This window comes from Tamandua tetradactyla, chromosome 23, assembly GCF_023851605.1.
Source record: "Tamandua tetradactyla isolate mTamTet1 chromosome 23, mTamTet1.pri, whole genome shotgun sequence".
NCBI lineage: Eukaryota > Metazoa > Chordata > Mammalia > Pilosa > Myrmecophagidae > Tamandua > Tamandua tetradactyla.
This window is the reverse complement of record NC_135349.1, coordinates 25,622,144-25,642,536: the sequence shown is the minus strand read 5'-3', so window position 1 is coordinate 25,642,536 and position 20,393 is coordinate 25,622,144. Positions and strand designations below refer to the sequence as shown.

Genomic DNA, 20,393 nt, shown 5'->3' with positions numbered 1-20,393 from the left:
TCCTAAAATTGATTGTAGTGATCGTTGCACAACTCCGTGAAAATGTTAAAATCCATTGCTTTTCAATGAGCAAACTGTGTGTTCTGTGAATTATATCTCAATAGAGCTGTTGCAAAACAATAACCAAATAAATGAATGCAATCTATACCTCTTGCCTTCCCCACCAGAAATGGGGCTGGGAAGGGGTAAGAGCTATAGAAACCAAACAGAGAGAGACTTACTTTGGAGAAACCACCTGCCCTTCTTTCTGCCTCCAGAAGCCCTTTCACCTTCCACATCAAAGGCCTTCTACTGTCTGTGGCAAAATTGTGGCTGAAAATCAGAAGCCCAAGAGGACAAGCAGAGGCCAGGGCAACCCTGCTGATACACACAGGGCTTTCTAAACTCAAAACGAAATGTAAGGCAAAAGCCAAAGTGAAGCAAAGCCTTGTGGAAGGCAGGCTAGTTCCGGGAACGTATACCAGGCCTGCAGGAGCCAGTTCCTGGGGAGGGGGCTCAGGCCCCTGGGAACTTTCCCTTTGCTTCCAGGCATGGACAGGAAGGGGTCTCGGGGACTTAGGCTCCTCTGCTCCTCACACAGGCTGAAGACAGTGTGTTTGGGGGTTCTGTGTTATGTCCCAGACTTTGCAGCGCCTCCAGGGAGCCCAGCAGATGGCTGCAAATGATGAAGCTGTGGGAGCCAACAGATGGGATGTGTGAGGAGCAGAGGGTGTTGGGTGCAGGAGCGTTGGCAGGTCCCTTCGGCAGCCACCTCCTTCCTCCACGCAGCCCCTGACAGCTGTGCACCAAAGGGGACACCCGGCCAGGTGAGAACATACAGCAAAGCAGACCACAAATTTCCTGAGCCTGAGGAGTGGACCAGCGGTCAGAAGGCACCAGGTAGGGGAGAAAGACGTGCAAGGGGTTACAGCATGGGACTGATGGGATGTACCCCTTGGCTGTGTGGCCTCAGGCAATTAGCTCAACTTCTCTAGCCCTACCCTAAATTGCTGCCTGCCGTGAACCCGTGAGAATGAAATGAAACAGGGGTGTGGAAGTGTCGGGCAGTAGAGGGAATTCTGTGCATTATTCAGTAAAGGTTAGGTGAGTGTTACTTGAGTAGAAATAAATGTAAATTGAGTTACGTTTCAAGGTAGCTTTCCAGCTGGCGGGGCCACAGTTAGGTCATGGGGAAGATGCCACGACAGCGTCAAGCTGACGTTTATTGAGCCAGGCCCTGTGCTAACCCATCCCAGGAATTATCTCATTTGATTCTCAAAAAAAATTGGACAAAGTGGAAGCTATTCTCCCCATTTTACAGGTGAAGAAGTCGTGCCCTGAAGAGGATGAGCAGCATATGAAGCCCCACAGCTAACAAAGCAAAGAGCTGGGATTGAATCCAGAGCCCATGCTCATTGCCATTACACTCAGGTCCCAGCTGTGCTACCGCGTGGACCTGGAGCAAGGTTCTTAACCTTTGGGAACCTCAGCCTCTTCCTCTGCAAAGGGGGGGGATAATAGTAACAGCTCCTTTGTGGACTGTTGAGCTATTCAATGGGATAACATCCCTGAAAGGTATGCAGTAGGTGCCTAATGAGTGTGTGCTGTCTGCACTAAGATTGGTGGGGACCCCATTTCTTACCAGTATGCAGTTAGTACTCAGTGAGCGCTGATTGTTTATACCAGGACTAGACTGGGGGAGACGCCATTTCTTAGGAACTGCTATACAGCAGGCACCCATTCTGCTCAATCCTTAGCAGCCATGAAGAGTTTTACCTCAGGACCTAAGTTTCCCCATCTGTAACATGGAGCCAGCAAGAGCAGCTCTCTGAGCCCCTCCAAGCCTTACAATCTGCGCACGGGGGTCAGACTCCTTGCCTGGAACTGGAAGCATGAAAGGAAAGAAGCAGAGGGAAGTACATGAGGCGTGAGATCCTTGGAGAGCCGTAGGCATCATCCCACATGGCATGGCAGCCCCTGCTTCCTTCCGGCCCTGCACTGCCGACACTTACCTCATCCTCTCCTCTAGCTAGACTTTAGTCCTTCCCAAATTGAGGCTCATTTTGGGTTTCTTTCTTATTTTAATAGCCCTCATTGAGGTAGAAAGTATACAGTGAAACACAAGGATTCTGGAGCCAAGGTTCAAACCCAGCTCTGCCACTTAACGGACCGCGTGGTCTTGGACAAAGTGACTTAGCCTCTCTGGGCCTCAGTTTCCTCATCCATAACATGGTGCAATAATAGTGCAAGTCTCACCAAGTTGTTGGGGATCCACTGGGCTTGGCATGTTGGCAAAATAGAAAAAAGTTTTTGCTGTTATTACTCTTTATTTTAAGGCGTGTTGGAAAAAATAAACAGGCATGAGGTGACAAGGTATAATTGCTCAGGCTGAGACTAAATTAATTGGCCTTTTTAAGTGAATCATTAGAAAGAGAAATAGTAAGTGAATCATAACGTGTGGGGAAGGCAGTACCCAGCCCAATTAGGAAGGCGGGATGGTCACGAGAAAAATAAAGTCTTAGATATTTTGGTTTGAATGAAGGAATGAACATTTAATTTGACATCCAGGAATCAGACATAAAAGGAAGGGGCACTTCAGGATGATCTCGGAGAAACTGTAGAGTCTTTAAGGCTACTCCAATTTTGCCAGTGAAATTGAGTTCAGACAAGCCTAGGAGCGCTCCAAACGAAAGCAGAGACTGGACTCGTCAGTGCTCTGCTCTGACACCCTCATCGTTCCCAGCCACGGATTCCTGTTGCCCACTCCCGTGAATCTTCTCACCTTTAGTCCCCACCTTGCTTCTCAGCCAAGTTCCCATAGCTTTGGAGCAAGAGTGATGTGCCAGGACCCCAAGGGTGGAAGGCCACCCACCTCCCACCCCCAGGCGCCACTTCTCAGGGATGTAACTTAACCAAGCCAAGGCTTCCTGGAGGTTCCAAGAGGCCCTGGACCCTTTCATCATTTTTCACATGTCTTGTTTGTCAATTTCTCATAAAATTAAACATGCATCTACTGTATGACCCAGAAGCAGAACCCAAGAGAAATGAAAATACCTGACCTCACAAAGATGTCCAAAAGGATACTCATTGACGTTTCCTTCAAAATAGCTAAAACCTGGAAACAACCCAAATGTCCATCAACAGGTGAATGGATAAATAAATGAGGTGCACAGTCACAGGATGGAAAACTACTCAGCAATAAAAAGGAAACAGATACTGTTACACGTCCCAACATGGACTAATCTCAAAGGTATTTTGCTGGATAAAAAAGCAAGACACAAACGTATCCATGTGGTATGATTCCATTTATACGAAAGTTTTAGTTCAAGAAAAAAATGAATCTATGGTAATAGAAATCAGAACAGTGTTTGCCTCAGTAGCAGGGGGAGGGGTCGGGAGGATTATCTGGGATAGGGACATGGGGGAAATTTCTGGGTGGCAGAAATGCCCTATACAGGAATGGCTACAGAAATTGCTGGCCCCAGTGCAGAATGAGGACTTGGAGCCCCTGGTTCAAAAATCATGAAGAATTTCAAGCCGATGACACCAGAGCATTATAGCAAGTGTGGGGCCTTCCCGACGTGTGCACGGTGTGACTGTGCAGGTTGGACGCCTGTCAAGCTGGCCTTGGCTCTATATCTCAATAGGACCAGGGGTGATATGGATATGCACATTTGCTAAAACTCATTGAACTGTCCACTCAAGACCCGTGCATTTCACTGTTTGTAAATTATACCAAGTAAACGATATTGATTTTTGTAAAAAAGGAAGCATGACAAAATGGGGTTATAATTCGCCGTGCATTACATGCCAAGAGGCTCAGTGACGAGATGCAGGTATGAACTTGTATGATGAAGGTTGTCTTCCTTTAACCCCATCCGTAGACCCCTAACCACCATGTACAGTTGCTCAGGATGGGCACTGGCCAACCCTATGCCCTTTACATACAGGTGCCCGGTAAATATATTGAACAACTGATAATAGTGGCCCCGTTTGGCAGCTGTATTCTAACTTCAGAACTCATCAAACATGGGAGCTGAGGCCCTTTGAGAATCCAGGACCTGGGTCAAATGGGAGGCTCTCGTGGCAAATTCCATTTGGGGTCCAGGAATAAGAGAACCATGACCTGTGGCAAGGGCCTTCCATCTAGGCTGAGACCCAGGAGGCACCAGGCCCAGAAAAGACTTTTCTGGAATCTGGATAGGAGCCACTCTTCAAATTCCTCCGACTCACACAGCTCAGAGCGCTCCATTCCCCTGACGCTGCAGAACCCTCCACTCGGGAGGGCCAAGGGCTGAATTTAAGTGTCCAAGGTATTTTCTCACACCAAGATATGAAAAGACCACACAGCCATTTACAAATTTAAATTACCGCTGTTTACACTTAACAGAGTCTTCTCACCACAGAGAAAGTGTTTCCAATTATGAAACATGAAAGCTGGTCACCATTTGGGGTTAATCCGCCGCTCTCCGAGAAAGCGAGCTGGCAAGGCTACCCAGACACCCAATTACCTGGAAAGATAATCTTGAATAATTGGAATTAGAGCAACTAAAGCAATTATTAGATGTTGTGATCTCCGGGCACAAGCCTCCACCAGGCATAGGGATTTAATCACCTTTAATAAGAGCCTGTAATTAGAAGAATCCAGAATTTCAGAAAGTGGCAGAACCAGCACTTCAGAGTTAGGGAAGAGGAGGAGGATGTGTCTAATGTTGGGAAAACGAGGATCGGGGGATGGGGAGAGTGGGAGGGGTGGGATGAGTGGGGCTGACCCAGCAGGGGCTGGCAGGGTGCTACTTAAATAACAGACCTGGGCAGTGAGCCTGACTCTGACCTAAGCCTGCTGTGTAATCTTGGGCCAGGCACTTAACTTCTCTGGTCTCAACCTTCCTTGCATCCTTGAGTCATTTAGCCAATATTTATTGACCACCTACTATGTACCCAGCGTGGACTTGGTCTCACACCTTTCAGGTGTGCTGTTCATTCCACCTGGAGTGACCTCCCAGATGCCCCTTATGCACTAGAAGAAACCCTACTCCTCCTTCCAGATCCTTCTCAAATGGTGCCCCTCCATGCAGCCTCCCCAGGCTGTCATCATCCCTCTCTGGGCCGCTGTTTCATAGGCTGGGATTCTCTGCCTCTGTGTCTGCTTGACCCACTAGGGAGTGAATGCCTCGAAAGCAGGAGCAATGTGGGTCTCACAGCCTGGCACCAAAGAGGGGTGACAAAGGTGGATCAAGGTCACAGCAGCCCACTCCTGGCAGCCGGGCCGCAGTCTGCCCTTCATCAAGAGCTAAATGGCCCCAGGATGGCCCAGGTCCTGTGTTGTGAGTTTGTAGAGAATGCCCAGGAAATGATCTCCTTCTGGGGGAGGGTTCCAGAATGCTGCTGCCTCCCTGAGAAGGCCAGGGTCATTTGGGTGACATGAGGTTCCCAACCTCAGCCAGATAGCTGGGAATACCCCATGAGGGGAATAATGGATGCACAAGCCTCTGCAACCAGTCCCCTGCCCCTTGGTGGCCTGAAACGTCTGTGTCATTGGGATGGAAAGAAGCAAAGCTCCCATTTTCTCAGGGTTGGACCTAAGGTATGTGCTTAGTGACCAGGGAGCACAGAGCAGGAAGTAACCATCCCGGTCTGGGGGCAAAGGAGGGCTTCCTGGGTTGGCTCCTGGAAGCTGACGGAGAGTTCCCGAGGCTGCCAGGGTGAAAGGACCACCCAGGAGTAATGCAGAAGCGCAAGGATGCACTGGCCACACGTGTTCAGGCCACAGCCCGCACACACCCGCCCACTCCACGCTCCGATGTCAAGAGTTCAGGCAGCTGTGGAAGTTGGTTCCCGTCTCTGTTCTCTGTGCAGCATGTTCTAATCTAGGCACGTTTCAGTTCTATGACATAAATCAATAAAATGCACTAAATAAATGAAGTGAGCAGAATTGTAAATCGATTTCAGGCAGAGAACAGAGAGGTTGAGGGAACCAACAAAAAGCTATTATAAGAACTGAAGTGAGAAATGACTCACAAAAGACTCAGGATTGTGGCCGTAGAGCCTACCACGTTGTTACACATCCCTGAAATATTAAACAAATGAAACCTACAGCTTTGGAGATTGTTTCACAAAAATTGCTAGCTGGTGGCTGCCAGAAATCCCAGCTCATTGAGAAACGGGCAAGGAGCGGGATGACCTCCAACAGAGCTCGGTCCAGGCAGGTAAAGAAGGCCAAGGCTTCAGGAGCCCAGTCTCCAAACCCAAGTGGGCCACCCAGTTTTTCTACAGCATGGCCCCTGTTCATTTCTTCATTCATTCACTCAACAAACCTCTCCTAAACTCCTACTCTTGGCCAATCCCATCTGCGGCACAGGAGCTACACAGTAGGACAAGATCCTAGTGTCTGCCCTCAGGGAGCACCCAGTCTGATGGAGGAGGTCATCGCAAGACAGGGTGATGGGTGCTAATAAGAGGAGTTGGTATAAAGACCTCTGGGGGGTTAGGGATGGCTCTTCCGAAGAGGTGATGTCTAAACTGGGTTTTGAAGGATGAACAGAAGTTTTCAAAGCAAACAAGAGGGGTTAAAGGTAAGTCAGGCAGAGGCAACAACACATGCAAAGGCACAGAGGCATGAGTGACTATGGAGAGTTTGGGAAGGATGCATGCAAAAGGTAATGAAGCCAGGCTGGTGCACAGAGTTCATAACCAGGACTGTAGGAGGTACAGGGGAAAAGGTAGACAAAAGCTAGGTCATGATGGGCCATGTATGGCATCCTAAAATGAAAGTTTGGGAGCCACAAAAGCATTTTAAGCAAGGCCGTGATGTAATCAGACTTACATCTTAACAAGATAATTTAGAAGTCAAGGTTATGAAATATATAGAAAAATGCTTACCTCATTTAATGCATGGTTCAATGACTTTTCACAAACTGAACACACTTATGTAATTAGCACCCAGATCAAGAAACAGAACGTTGCCAGTGGCCAGAGCTGCCCAAATGTCCCCTTTCAGCCTTGCCTTTCCTTCAAGGATGACCACTTCCTGAATTCTAACAGGAATTCTAACAGGTTGGTTTTGCCTGCTTCCCAATTTTATGCAAATAGAATCATATACTATGTACTCTTTTGAATCTGGCTTCTTTGACTCAACAGCTATGATTCTGAGAGCAGCTGCAGATAGGTCGTTATCTAATATGCCACGGTGTTGATGGCACTGAGGAATGGATTTTAAGCAGCACAGACTAAGGCTGGGTGCCCAGCTAAGAAATTCTTACCCTAATCCAGGAGAAAAGTAACGTGAAGTTGAACTAGGCAGTAGAGAGAGTGAGGAGGCACAGATGCCCGAGATATTTAGGAGAAAGAGAAACTGGACTTATCAAATAATTGAATTTGGAGAGGGAAGAGTTGAGGATACATTTCTGATTCCTGGCTTGAGATACAGAGAAGAAGATGGTAAAGACATACAAAGGGTGAAAAAGAATAAAAAGAGGTTTAGGGAGAAGATGATTCCCCTTGTGGACAAACTGAGTTTGTGGTACTGGGGGCATCCAGGAGGGGTCCAAAAGGCAGCTGGAGGTAGAGTCTGGAGCTCAGGAGAGACAGTTGAGCCTAAGCAGTTAAAAGTAGGACTGAACATGGGGAAATGAACCAAAAGTTTATCTCTGCTCCCTTCCAAAACCGTCCATAAATATAGCAGACATAAGAAAGGCATAATAAGAAAGGCATAAATCCACAAGAACAAAAAGAATGAGAGAGGAGATGACAACAGATGAAAAATATCAACATTTTGGAAGCTGTGAAGTTCATGCATAGGTAGAAAGTGACTCAACAGATAGGTGAGATCTGAAAATTGATCACTATCAGGGAGAAACCTAGTGAGAAGATATTTCAGAATGACCCTGGTTTGGAGGCACCAGTCCTCCAAACTTACAACAACTCCATACTTACAACAAAGAATTAAGTGCAAGTCTACATATGGGATTGCACTTAAATCTCAGAATGCTGCCAACTAGACTAACACACTGGAGAAGCTAATACACAGTCTCCTCTTTGGGAAACTGACCTGTGCAAGAGAAAAGACCTGCTGAGCATGGGCACAGGTTGACCACACAACCTTTGTGGATGAGAAGGTTGATAGACCAGATGAGTAGAAAGTCCACTGGTCAATATCACCCACCCCAACACACCTAGAATTTCAAAATTGCATGTTAGTGCCTCATTTTTAATGTGAAAATCAGGTATTTGAGGAAACTTAAAATATAAAAGACAGAGGCACAAATAAAATAAAACAGGTAAAAAAAATTGGAAGAAATAGACATTAAAGGGTGAAGAAGAAACTAAACACACACACACACACACACACAATGTCCTCAGAGAGATGAGAGAAAATCTTGCATCCCTAAAACAAAAGCAGGAAGCCATAAAAAGGAACATTAAGATAATGAGAAAAAAGCTTAAAATTTAAAATATGACTGCAAAAGTTGTAAAAATTCAATAGAATAATTGGAAGCTAAGAGTTGAATAAATTTCTCAGGATTAGAATAAAAAGGCAAAAATATGGAAATTAAAAATAAGGGGCAAAAAATAATAATAATAAAGAGCTAAACTCTTCCAGAGAGAAAAAAAACCAGGTCACATGAAAGAATAAAAATGGCATTAGACTCCTCAAAAACAGTAGAAGCTATAAGATAATAGGGCAACCAAAGCTTTCCAGATTTAGTGGGAAAATGACTCCCAACCTAGAATTCTATACCTAGTCAAACTATCAGTCAATGTGTTGAAGAAATAAAGACATTGCCAGGCATGCAAAGTCTCAACCAATGCTCAGGAATCTGCTAATAGTTATGTTCCCCCGGAATGAGGAAGGAAACCAGAAAGAGGACTGCCTGGGATCCAGGAAGGAGGGGATCCAACAGAAGAGAGGTGAAGAGAATTCCCAAAATAATGGTACAGGAGGCTTCCAGAATAACAGTCCAAGGGAATTTCCAGGCCTAATTGGGGTGGGAGGTCAGTGGACTCCATAAGAGATGTTTAAATAAGATAGACAGGAAAGAAAGAAGAAAGGAAGGAAGGGAGTGGGGAGGGAAAGGGGGAAGGAGGGAAATTATGAATACCCAATAGTGTTTGAAGATATTGAATGAATATTTATACTTTTGCAGAGAATTTGAAGATGAATTTGTGGTAGATAAATAGAAAACTAAAAAAATTTTAAACAGGAAATTATTAACTGTAGGAGAAGAAAAGGTATATAAGAAAGGAAATGAATAATAATTTAAATAATATGTACAAGTCATGATAATGTACATAATTGACCATAAAGTTAATCAAAAATTGTGACATAGCTATATGGGTAGGATGAAAAGAGAGGGACAACGTCGGAGGTGCTAAAAGAATAAATACCTAAAATTGACAAATCACACAAATAGCAAAATAAGCATGTTATTGAACAGTTTGGAGCCAAATAACAGACGAATGAGCTAAATGATGTGCAAGCGATTACCTGTGGGGAGTGTGAATAGAATCTGAGGATGGGTGAGACAGGGGATGTAGCACTTTGAAAAAATTTTAAATGACTCGTAAAGCATCATAAATGAAGAGGTGGTGGTTGTTGGCCATGGTGTGGATAGAATTACCCACGAAGTAGAGTGCATGGAGGCTGAGGCTAGAAAAGGTGTGAGAAGCAACCCTGGGGGACAGAGATAATGGAAGGTGGACGGAAGAAGACGAAACTGAAGAGGAATGATGAGGAAGGGACAGAAAGACTAGATGGGAAGGAATCATACAAGATAAGAGCGGAGTAAGTTTCCAGAAGATGGACTTAGGACATAGTTACAGCTCAATAAATGCATTTGCTTGGTTAGTGCTGTCAGTTCCTGCAGATGAATCCAGACCCAAAAGGACAAAGAAAAAGCAGTTGGGTTGGTAGTTTGGAGGTCACTGGTATAACCTTGATAATATATATGAGTTATGAGAGGCTTCATTTATTCATTCTTCATTCACAGTAAGAACTCATCTGCCTGTGAGGTTAAGCTCCAACCTGGGACTCAGGCACTGACAACTTTCCCCAAGTCAAACCTTCACCAACTATTTGGGACAAATCTTTAATGGGGATCCTGGCAACAAAACAGAGGGAAGAAAACCCAAACATTTTATGGACTCTGCAGGGAGCTTAGGTTACATCCACCACATTCCTTTAGCTAATGCTGGGGAAAGAGAGCCACACATCTTTTTCCACCAGAGACTGGATTTTTTATTTCTTGGTTGGAGCCCTCCTATAATGTCTGATAACTATTTACCTAACTCTCTTCCCCCAGTGAGTCCAGTATAGAACTTGCCAACATTGTAGGTGCTCAAGAAATTTGGCATTAGGTGAGTGGATGAATGATTATAACCTCACCTAAATATTTAAGTCATGTTGGGAGAAATAAAGGTCCTGACAATGACTGGGAAGACCCTGACAGGCAAATCAGGGAGTCTCACACACACATACCCCTGAAACCCAGCCAGGTCAGTTCCAGCTTTACCAGCTGCTAACCATCCTTGAGGCCTGTTCTCGTTTCTGGGGGTGGTTGATTAGATTATTGTTCATCAAATATTCATTCATCAAATATTCATTCCTGCCCCACTCCATAATGCCATGAGAGTGCTGTACTTTTTGCCCCATTGATGTCAGTGGGTCTGGTCATGTCACTTGCTTTGGCCAATGGGGCATGAGTGGACATGACATGAGCAAAAGTTCAAAATGTCACGTAAGTAGTCAACCTCACCCTCTTGTCTCTCTGTCATTACCATGAGTAGAGCTTCCAGCAGCTGCAACCCCTTCTGCCTTGGCCCCAGAATGAACACATGTAAAGCACACCTGAGTCTAATCCACATCCTGGAACCAGGATCCACATCCTCCAACCTAGATCAACTGAACCCAAGACAACCCACAGTCTTGTAGAAAAAGAGTAAATGCTTATATGCCACTGAGTTTTTGGGAGTGGTTTGTTACACAGCATTACTGTAGATATTGCTAGCCAATACACGAGGTTTTAAAGATGAACTGATTGGTCCCAATTGCTTGGTAGAAGAATCTTGCTCCAGTGAGTAAGAAACCAAGATTTTGAGAAAGAAGACAAGCCAGGCATGGGAAGCTTTTTCTCTGCATTTTCAGTACCAAATTCACAATATGCAGACCTTGCTACTTATCTGCATTTGTACATTTCATTACCTCTTCATAAATTGCTCAGGCAACTTTAATTAATTCTTCCTTCTCTGCCTCTCAGGCCTGCTATGAGACCTTTATCAAAGCTCTTATTGCATCATTTTGCAAGTAGTGCCCTGGCATTGGGCTGGTGCCTGGAGGACTGGAGGTGAGTGAGAAGCCACTGCTACCCTCAGAGGGCCCGAGTCTTATGAGGGAGAAAGATGGGATGCCCAAAATGCACTGGGAGTATAATCTGAATGTATTTATGGTGAAATTAATTATTTACCTTCATTTGATAAAATACTATACAGCTGTTTAAAAAGATGAGGGTAAGTTCTATGCATTACTATGGAAAGAAATCCATAATATATTGTTAAATTTGATTGTGTGTGTCTTTAATCTTCAAGGATTGATGCATCAAACTGTTAATAGTGAATACCCAAAGATGGGCTTACAAGAGACTTTCCTTTCCAGTTTACAAATGAGGGCTTGTTGAAATGTTTATAACAAATAGGTATAATGTGTAAAACCAGTATTCACTTTTCATTCATTCAACAAGCACTTTGGGGCACGGATCAGTGCCAGGCATTGTTCTCGGCTCTGGAGACTCGGTGGTAAATAAGTCAAACTCCCTGCCTGCATGGGGCTGACAGTCTGTTGGAGAGATGGTCATTGTGATGGTTTGGAGCTCTACGTAATCAAAAAAGATCATGTTCTTTTACTCCATTCTTGTGGGTGCAGACCTAATATAGGTGGCAACTTTTGATTAGGTTGTTTCAATTGAGAGGTGATCCATCCATTCAAGGTGAGTGAGTCTTAATCCTTTTACTGGAGTTCCTAGGATAAAAGACTCAGAAAAAAAGCTCAAATGAGTTTACAGAGAAGAAAACAGAGGAGCTAAGAGAAACAGACACTAAAAGAGAGAAATGCACAGAAGTTCAAAGAGAAAGTCGCTGAAACCAGAAGCTGGAAGCAGCAAAACCCAGGAGAGAAGGGAGAGACTAGCAGACACTGCCATGCACCTCCGCATGAAGCAGAGATGTCCCAGATCACCAGCAGCCTCCCTTCGGGGAGAAGGTATCCTTCTGTTGATGCCTTAATTGGGACATGTTCACAACCTTAGAACTGTAAACTTGTAAGCTAATAATAGTAAGCTAATAAATCCCCATTGTTAAGAGGCAGTCCATTTTGATATATTGCATTTCATCAGCTTTAGTAAAATAAAACAGTCATTAATCAATAAGCACTGAATAAGTAAGATGATTACAGGTAGTAATATAAGTGAAGGAAAGAAACCTAAACAGGTTAAGGGAATGAAGGAAGACTTGGCTGTGGGGTTAAGGAGTGGGGCAGGTGTACTAAAGAAGTTGTTCAAGGAAGTCCTCTCTGAAGATGTGACATTTGAACTGAAACCTGAATGATGGGTAGGGACCAGGTGTGCAGAGAACTGAGGGAATAGCGTTCCAGGGAGAGGGAACCGCAGGTGCAAAGGCCCTGAGGCGCAAACCAGCTTGGCAGACTCCAGGAACAGCAGGGATGCTGGAGGGCTGGAGAGTGATGAGGGAAGGGGATTGTAGGAGACAAGACCCCAGAGTGCAGGCTCCGAGCACACAGGACCTCAGAGGCCCCTGGAGGGCACTGACTTGTGTCTCTGAGTGAGATGGGAGCCGAGGGAGAGTTTTCAGCAAGGGAGTTGCATGGCATGGTTTCTGCTTTAAAAAGATCATTCGGGTGATGAAGTGAATCAAGAGGCCAAAAGGGAAGCAGGAAACAGGTAGCAGGTCATGGCCAGAATCTAGATGAAAAAGGGTTAAGGCTTTGACCACTGTAGAATGAAGACATTCCCCGTGTGAAACACAAAACTAGGGCACTGAGGCAAACTAAGAAACACAAGCCCCGTGACAGATAAATATCTTGCCTCAAGGCAGGTGAGAAAAGGGCAAGAGGGTATCAGAGAACATGGCAAAGGGGAAGTGATTCTTGGGAAAAGCTTCGAAAGCGTGACTCTGGTTTGCCAGATAGACTGTGGTTTAAGAACTAGGAGAGAATCCCTGATCGCAGCCCAGAGATCACAGGGAAGGTGGAAGGGGGAGTGACGCCCAGGTCTCGGCAGGCCTGGCTTCTCAGCAGAAGAACCAGGCGTTAAGGGTTGGGCTGCTGAGGAGCAAATCCCAGCTCCCCCACTTCCTAACTCTGGACAAGTCAATTAACCTCCCTGTGCCTCAGTTTCCCCATCTGAGATGACGGCGAGTAAATGAATAGAATGATCTGATCCGCAGCGGGGACCCCAGAGGCTCAGGGTAACACCACGGGGGACTGTCACGAGACCAAACCCATTGACCCCAAGGAAGAGCTGAAGTGCTTAAGAAGCAATGAGTACGTGGAAATCATTTTGCAATTCAGTGGCCAAACCAGGAATCAGACCCTGGCTTGTAAACATTTTTATATACACAGCCAGAAGGCTCTTTCGGCGTGGCTGCCAAGCCCTAAAAGTAAAATCACGAGGCCAGTAAAACACAAAAATATAACCTCTCTGGGACCCTCGGTCCTCATAAAAGAGGCAGAGAGGTCTGCTGCCTCTGGGGTGGGGCTTGAGCAACCTGCCTGTGTTGCACATGGACACACACACACATCCACATCCACACATGTTCTCCTCCACATGCACACATCCATGCCCTTGCACACGTTCGCTTGGGCATCCACACTCTCACACAGGCATTCACATGTTTACACATATGCTCATCCCCCAGCACACACATGAGCAAATACTCAAGACACAGGGGTACACACATGCTCACGAGAACACATGCACACACTCACCCTCGACCGGACACACACACGTGCATGTGTGCACACCCCGAGGCTCTGCTTCCTTAAAGCCACATTTGGAGCAGGGTTGGCCCAGGGATTCAAAGTCCTGGGGGCAGCGTAGACTGTGCCTCCAGATACCCGGCAGTCAGGGGCATGGGGCGTGAGCTCTGCCCCCAGCTCTGCGCCTTATGAGACTTGAGACCTCAAGCCAGCACCTTAATCTCTCCAAGCCCATTTCCAACTCTACCCTTCCTCCCAAAGTGCTGGAGAGGTCTTCACTCAATATATGCAAAGTGCTTGGCACATAGTAACTACACAATAAATGTCATTCATTTAGTACTAAGTAGTAGAATTTCCAAGAGATCTCAGTTTGAAAACCATGGCCCAAGTTCCCCAGCCAAATGCCTCTGGGTGGTTCCATGCAGCAATTAAACAGATGGCAGCCAGGGGGAAATCCAGGGAACAGAGGAGGCGGTCCCCACAGCCGAAAGCTTGTTCCACGGGGGTCCTGGCAGCTTCCTGAGGCCTGGGGTCAGGGTCGCTGGGTGTGTTCCCTGGCGCTTGCCCCTCAGTCTCCCAGATGCCATTTGGCTGGAACTTTCCAAGAAGATGGTGTCTTCAAGACCAGCCTCCACGACCAGCACGATAAGCTCTCTTGCCTCGCTCCCTGCCCTTCCCAGCTCTCACGGAGGTGTCAGAGTCCCAGCACCCTGCGGGCTCAGGTATCCTTGCACCCCCCAGAGTCAGTCAGGTTCCCTGAGCCCCCTGAGTGCAGCAGGGGCACTGCAATCTCAGTCCCACCAGCAGGGGGGCGTGCGTGGCCATGCGTCCTGGATTTCATTTCCCCTGCACTCAGCACAACAGACCCGGGATGGGACAGCTTCTATGACTGGACTTCTGCCTCAGTTTCACCCCTCTCCCACTCTGGAGGTCCAACCACTTTGGCAGCAGGGGTGAGACCAGTAAGGAGGTGGCCCTGCCCCTCTACGTTCCTGAGGAAGGCTACCCTCCAGTAACATTCCCTTGTTCTTCCAAAATAATAGGAAAAAGTTTAAAACCCGAATTTTTAGTCAGACACATAATTGCTTAAGATAATGGCCATGTTTTCCCAGCTTCCCTTGCAGCTGAGTATGGCCATGTGATTAAGTTCTAATCAAGGAGACAAAAGCCAGTGTTGTGGGATAACTTCTGGGAACCTTAGAGTTGATATGTAGCCTTTGCCCTTTTCTTCTTTGTCCTTCCTCTACCCTGCTCCCTAGAATGCAGATGTGATGGCTGGTGCTCTAGCTGCCATCTTAGACCATGGAGTCAAAGGCCACAGGGATGATGGAGAGGGAGCTAGAAGGAGCCTGGGCCCTGAGGACATCAGGGAGCAGAGCCACATGGATTGCCTCCTTCCAAATGTATAAGAAAGAACAGCAACATTCTATGTTGAGGCCAGTTAGTTGGGGTCACTATTTCTTGCAGGTAAACCCAATCTGAACTGATCTACCCCAGCCCCCTCCACTGTGACCTGCTCTTAACAACCCTATGACTGCTTTGCATGGATCTGAGCATCACTGTGGGCCAGAATCTCTGCCAGTGGGCCCTGCACACCACTGAGCCCTCTGGGTAGCGGTGTCCACTCAGGTTGGTCTGAGAAGGGACAGAGAAGGGTCAGTTGGCTGCCCTTCCCAAAGGCAAAAGTCCAGAGCTGGGAGCAATGACCCCATCACTGGTCTTGCCTGGCCCCAACTTCCTACTCACCCACCATATGTCCCCCAAAGTCCCAGCATGCACGGGAACCGAGGGAAGGGTATCCCTTCCTCAAGATTCCCCCACCGCTTACAGAGGACAGCCGATCTGCCTCCGCCTGCCTTTCCCACTTTAAGAAACTCAGAGTTTTGCAACAGACGTCATGCAACACCAGCACCCAGGGAGGTGCAAGAGGAACACCCACAGGTTTCTGGGAAGCCACCTGGGCAGGGTAGAGGCCCCCACAGAGGGTGGGGCTTGCACACCTGAGCTGGGGCCGCACTTACCTTTCTCTGACGCTGGGGCCAGGTCAATGAAGCTGCGGCATGTTTCACCTTTGAAAAGAAAAGAAGGGTTTTCAGAACGTGAGAGGACAGGAGGGTTTCAGGCCTTCACTTCTTGCTCTCCCATGAGCCCTGGTACCCAGAGGGGCGTGAAGCCCAGGTGTCTCTAACTCAGGGGGCATCTTTCTTTGACTGATGTTCCCAGTGAATGCGGATGGCAAACCTGCAAACTCAGCTGGGCGGCCCCGTGCGGCAAGGACGCTGCTTTCACCTCACACATAATCCATCTCATCTCGCCGATTCCACTTCCTAAGTGGCCCTCGAGTCCATTCCCAGGGCCTCTCCCTGGGCCAGACCACCGGCATCTGTCGGCCAAACCGGGGCAAGGCCTTCCTTGTCTTGTCTCGCTCAGGTTCATTCTCCATACAGCAGCCAGGGAAGGTGTTTTCAAAACACACAGCTCTGGTCATGCTCCCCACAGATACCCGCACAAACACACACAGACGTGTGCTTACAACCCTTTGATGACTTCCCAGAGAATAAAGCCCAAGTTCCTATACCTGGAGCCAGGTCTAGCCTCCACCTACCTCCCTGCCCACCTCCCCCACCACACTCCCCTCCCCTCCCCTCTCTGTTCCTTACACTCCCCCAGGCTCCCTCCCACCATGAGGCCCTCGCTCATGCTGTTCCCCTGCCTGGAACCACTCCCCCTATTATCTGCTCTCCCGGCACCCTAACCTTCTCCTTCTCCTCCAGGGCACCCCATCTCTGGGCTGAGCTGCTTGTGTGTGCGGGTCTTTGATGGCTGCTTATTAATGTCTGTTTCCCCCACAAGCTGTAAGCATCACGACGGCAGGGACTGTGAATTCCATGTGTCCTCTGTTCAGTAAATGACAGCGCCAGGCCCCCGGTGCTCAGGCCGAAACCTCAGGTCATCCTTGACTCCTCTCTTTCTCCCACACACCCACCTCTGGTCTCTGGCTCTGGAGGCCCCGTGCACAGGGTCTGACCGCTGCTCAGCACCTCTGCTGCCACCACCCCGACCCCAGCCGCCATCACCTCCTGCCTGGACTCTTGCCACTACACTGGTCTCCCTGCTTCTGCCCTTATCCATGCAGTAGCCAGGAGGAACCTGTGATAACCTAAGAGAGACCGCATCCCTTCTCTGCTCAGAACCCTCCCACTCAGTCAGAGCCCAAGTTTTCACATAGCTGACCAAGCCCTGGGTGACCTGTCCCCCTTCACCCCCTTCACCCCCTCACCCTTCCTCTCTCCCCTCTCACTTGTTGCATTCCAGCCACATTGCTCTCCTTGCTGGCCCTTGAACATGCCACCTGCCTCACGACCTTGCACCTGCTACCTCTTCTGCCTGGAACATTCTTTCCTCAGATAGCTGAATGGTTGGCCCTTCCTCGCCTTTGTCACTTACCCAAATGTTACTTTCTCAGAGACGCCTTCCCTAACCAATCCGTGTAAATTTTTAAAAGCCTTTCCCCTGGCACTCTCCAATCCCTCCCTCCTGTGGGTCCCCAATACTTAGTGCCTGGTGCGTTCAATAAATATTTGTTGGAGTGTATGAATGAATGAAAGAATTGATGAACAAATGAATGAATAACTGCCTTCCACCCATAACTTCTGCCTATAAGAAACTTCGACACTTCAGTCTTTTCCCCAGGCTCCCTGGGACACAGTGACTAGCAGGACATGGTCCCCCACCTCCGCCCCCACCCCCAGACCCTTTCTCAGGAAGGATGGGGGCCCACGCTGAACCCCTGCTCACAAATACATTTGCTTGGCCCACAGGATTCTAAAAGCAGGAAACATCTTGCCTATAAATTCAGATTTCTGATTTTTCACTCAAATAAACAGAAGAATTAGCCACACAGGGCCTACAATCCCACAAAGCAATATTCAAATGGGGCCAAGCAGAGGCTCCTTCTTTAGATGGGGCATATACTTTCTAGTTTGCCACGGTCCCCACCACTCCCTGTTGCCTTCCATCTAGCTGCATTTAAAACACCCAGGAAGCCCCTGAGACACGAGCTTCGATGACCTCTAGGGTAAGTTTGCCATCCCTATTTAAAGGATTTTATTACTGATCCCAGCAAGAAGACAGATGGGGGTCAAAATGAAACAAATATAGAGAAGAGGAAGATCTGGAAGTTTCCAGCATTCTCAATTTCCATGTCTGCTGGGTGCGTCCTAAATTCTCCTCTGGGAAAGTCACTTGGAGCTCCTTTGAGTTCCTGAAACGCCTTCCAGCCCCCAAATAAATGCAAAGGCAGATATAGGGAGGAGGAGATGGCAGGAGATGAGCTGAGAAGGAAGTCAGGGGCTTGATCACTACGCCAGGCCAAGGAGATGCCTCCTCTCTTGTTCTTGTCACCCCTCCCAGAGAAGCAGGTGACCACAGGTGGCTGGACGCCTCTCCAGCAGCTCCATCATACGTGCCAAAATGAAGGACCCTCCCCTTCCTTTGCTGAGGAAGACAAGGAGGTTCAGAGAAGCTAAGGGACGAGCCTGGGTTGCACAGTAAGTTATCTGTCCCAAGACTATAACCAGCTGAAGATCAGTTTTAGAACACTTTCATCACCCTGGAAGGAAACCCCATACCTGTTGGCAGTCATTCTACATTTCCCCTCTCCCCCTAGCCCCTGGCAACACTAATCTACTTTCTGTCCCTATTTGTCGATTTTGAACATTTCATGTAAATGGAACATACAATTTGTGGTCTTCTTTCACTTAGCATAATGTTTTCAAGGTTTATCTATGTTGGAGCATGTGTCGGTACTTCATTTCTTTCTATGGCTGAATAATGTTCCTTTGTATGGATATGATGGACATTTTGGTTGTTTCATGATGGACGTTTTGGTTGTTTCTACTTTGGGGCTATTTATGAACATTAATGTACAAGTTTTTTAATGGACATGTGCTTTCACTTTCTTGGGTATATACTTGAGCAGAATTGTTGGGTCATGCGGTAATTCTTTGCTTAACCTTTAGAAGAACCAGTAGACTGTTTCCCAAGAGACTGAACCATTTCATATTTCCATCAGCAATCTATGAGAGCTCCAATTTCTCCACCTGCTTGCCAACACTTGTCTGCTTTTTTATTATAGACATACTAGCCAGTGTGATGTGCTACCTTGTGGCTTTGATTTGCATTTTCCTAATGACCAATGATGCTAGGCATGTGCTTATTGGCCATTTGTGTATCTTCTATGGAGCAATGTCTATTCAGACCCTTGGCCAATTTTTAAATTGGGCTATTTTTCTTTTTATTATTTTGTAGTTCTTTATATATTCTGGATACAGTCCCTTATCAAACATATGACTTGGAATTCTTTTCTCCCATTCTGTGGGTTTTCATTTCACTTACTTGATGGGGTCCTTGAAAGCACAAGAATTTTACATTTAATAAATTGAATTCCAATTTATATAATTTTTTCTTTGTTGTTTATAGCATTGCATCTAAGAAGATTTTGACTAATCTGAGGTCATAAAGAATTACTCCTAAATTTCCCTTTAAGAGTTTATTAGTTGTGACTCTTACGTTTAAGGTTATGCTTCATTAGGAGTTGATTTTTGTATACGATGTAAAAAACAGGTCCAACTTCATTTTTGTGTGTGTGGATATGTAGCTCTCCCAGTGCCATTTGTTGAAAGACTATTCTTTCCCCCATTGAGTGATCCTGGCATCCTTGTTGAAGATCAACTTGCCATATCTGTATGGGTTGCCTTCTGCACTCTCAATTCTATTCCATTGATCTATATGTCTATCCTTACACCAGTGCCACACTATCTTGGTTGCGTAGCTTTGTGGTAAGTTTTGAAATGGGGAAGTGTGCGTTCTCCAATTTTGCTCTTCTTTTTTAAAAGGCTGTTTTGGCTATTTTGTGTTCTTTGCATTTCCATATGAATTTTAGGACCAGCTTGGAAATTTCTGGGGGGGGGGGAGGGGAAGCCAGCTGGCTTTTTGATAGGGATTGCATTGAATTTATAGATCAATTTGGGAAGTATTGTTATTTTAACATTATCAAGTCTTCTGATCCATGAACATGGGATGTCTTTCCATTTATTTAGATCTCCTTTAATTTTCCCCAACAGCATTTTGTAGTTCTCACACAAATGTTGTATACTTCTTTTGCTAAATTTATTACTCAATATTCCATTTTTTTATACTAATGTAAATGAAATTGTTTTCTTAATTTCATTTTTGGGTTGATCATTGTTAGCGTATAGAAATTTAATTTATTTTGCATGTTGATCTTGTACTCTGCAACCTTGCTGAACTCATTTGTTAGTTCTAATAGATTTTTAGTAGATTTCTTATGATTTGCTATATACAAGATTGTGTCACCTGCAAATCAAGAGATTTTTATTTCTTCCTTTCAATCTCAATGTCTTTT

The 20,393-nt window shown here is 46.4% G+C and overlaps 1 protein-coding gene across 5 annotated transcripts in view; it reads right to left on the bottom strand.

Moving 5' to 3' along the window:
- Positions 1 to 20,393, bottom strand: part of GSG1L (GSG1 like) — a 278,696-nt gene that overhangs the window by 129,477 nt on the left and 128,826 nt on the right. For all 5 annotated transcript variants that reach the window (XR_013167990.1, XM_077141447.1, XM_077141449.1 and 2 more), the window contains exon 2: positions 15,988 to 16,035. Coding sequence is in view for 4 of the 5 variants with exons in the window: in XM_077141447.1 (XP_076997562.1) it covers positions 15,988 to 16,035 (48 nt within the window). In the remaining variant the exon portion in view is untranslated. The remainder of the gene's footprint in view (positions 1 to 15,987; positions 16,036 to 20,393) is intronic.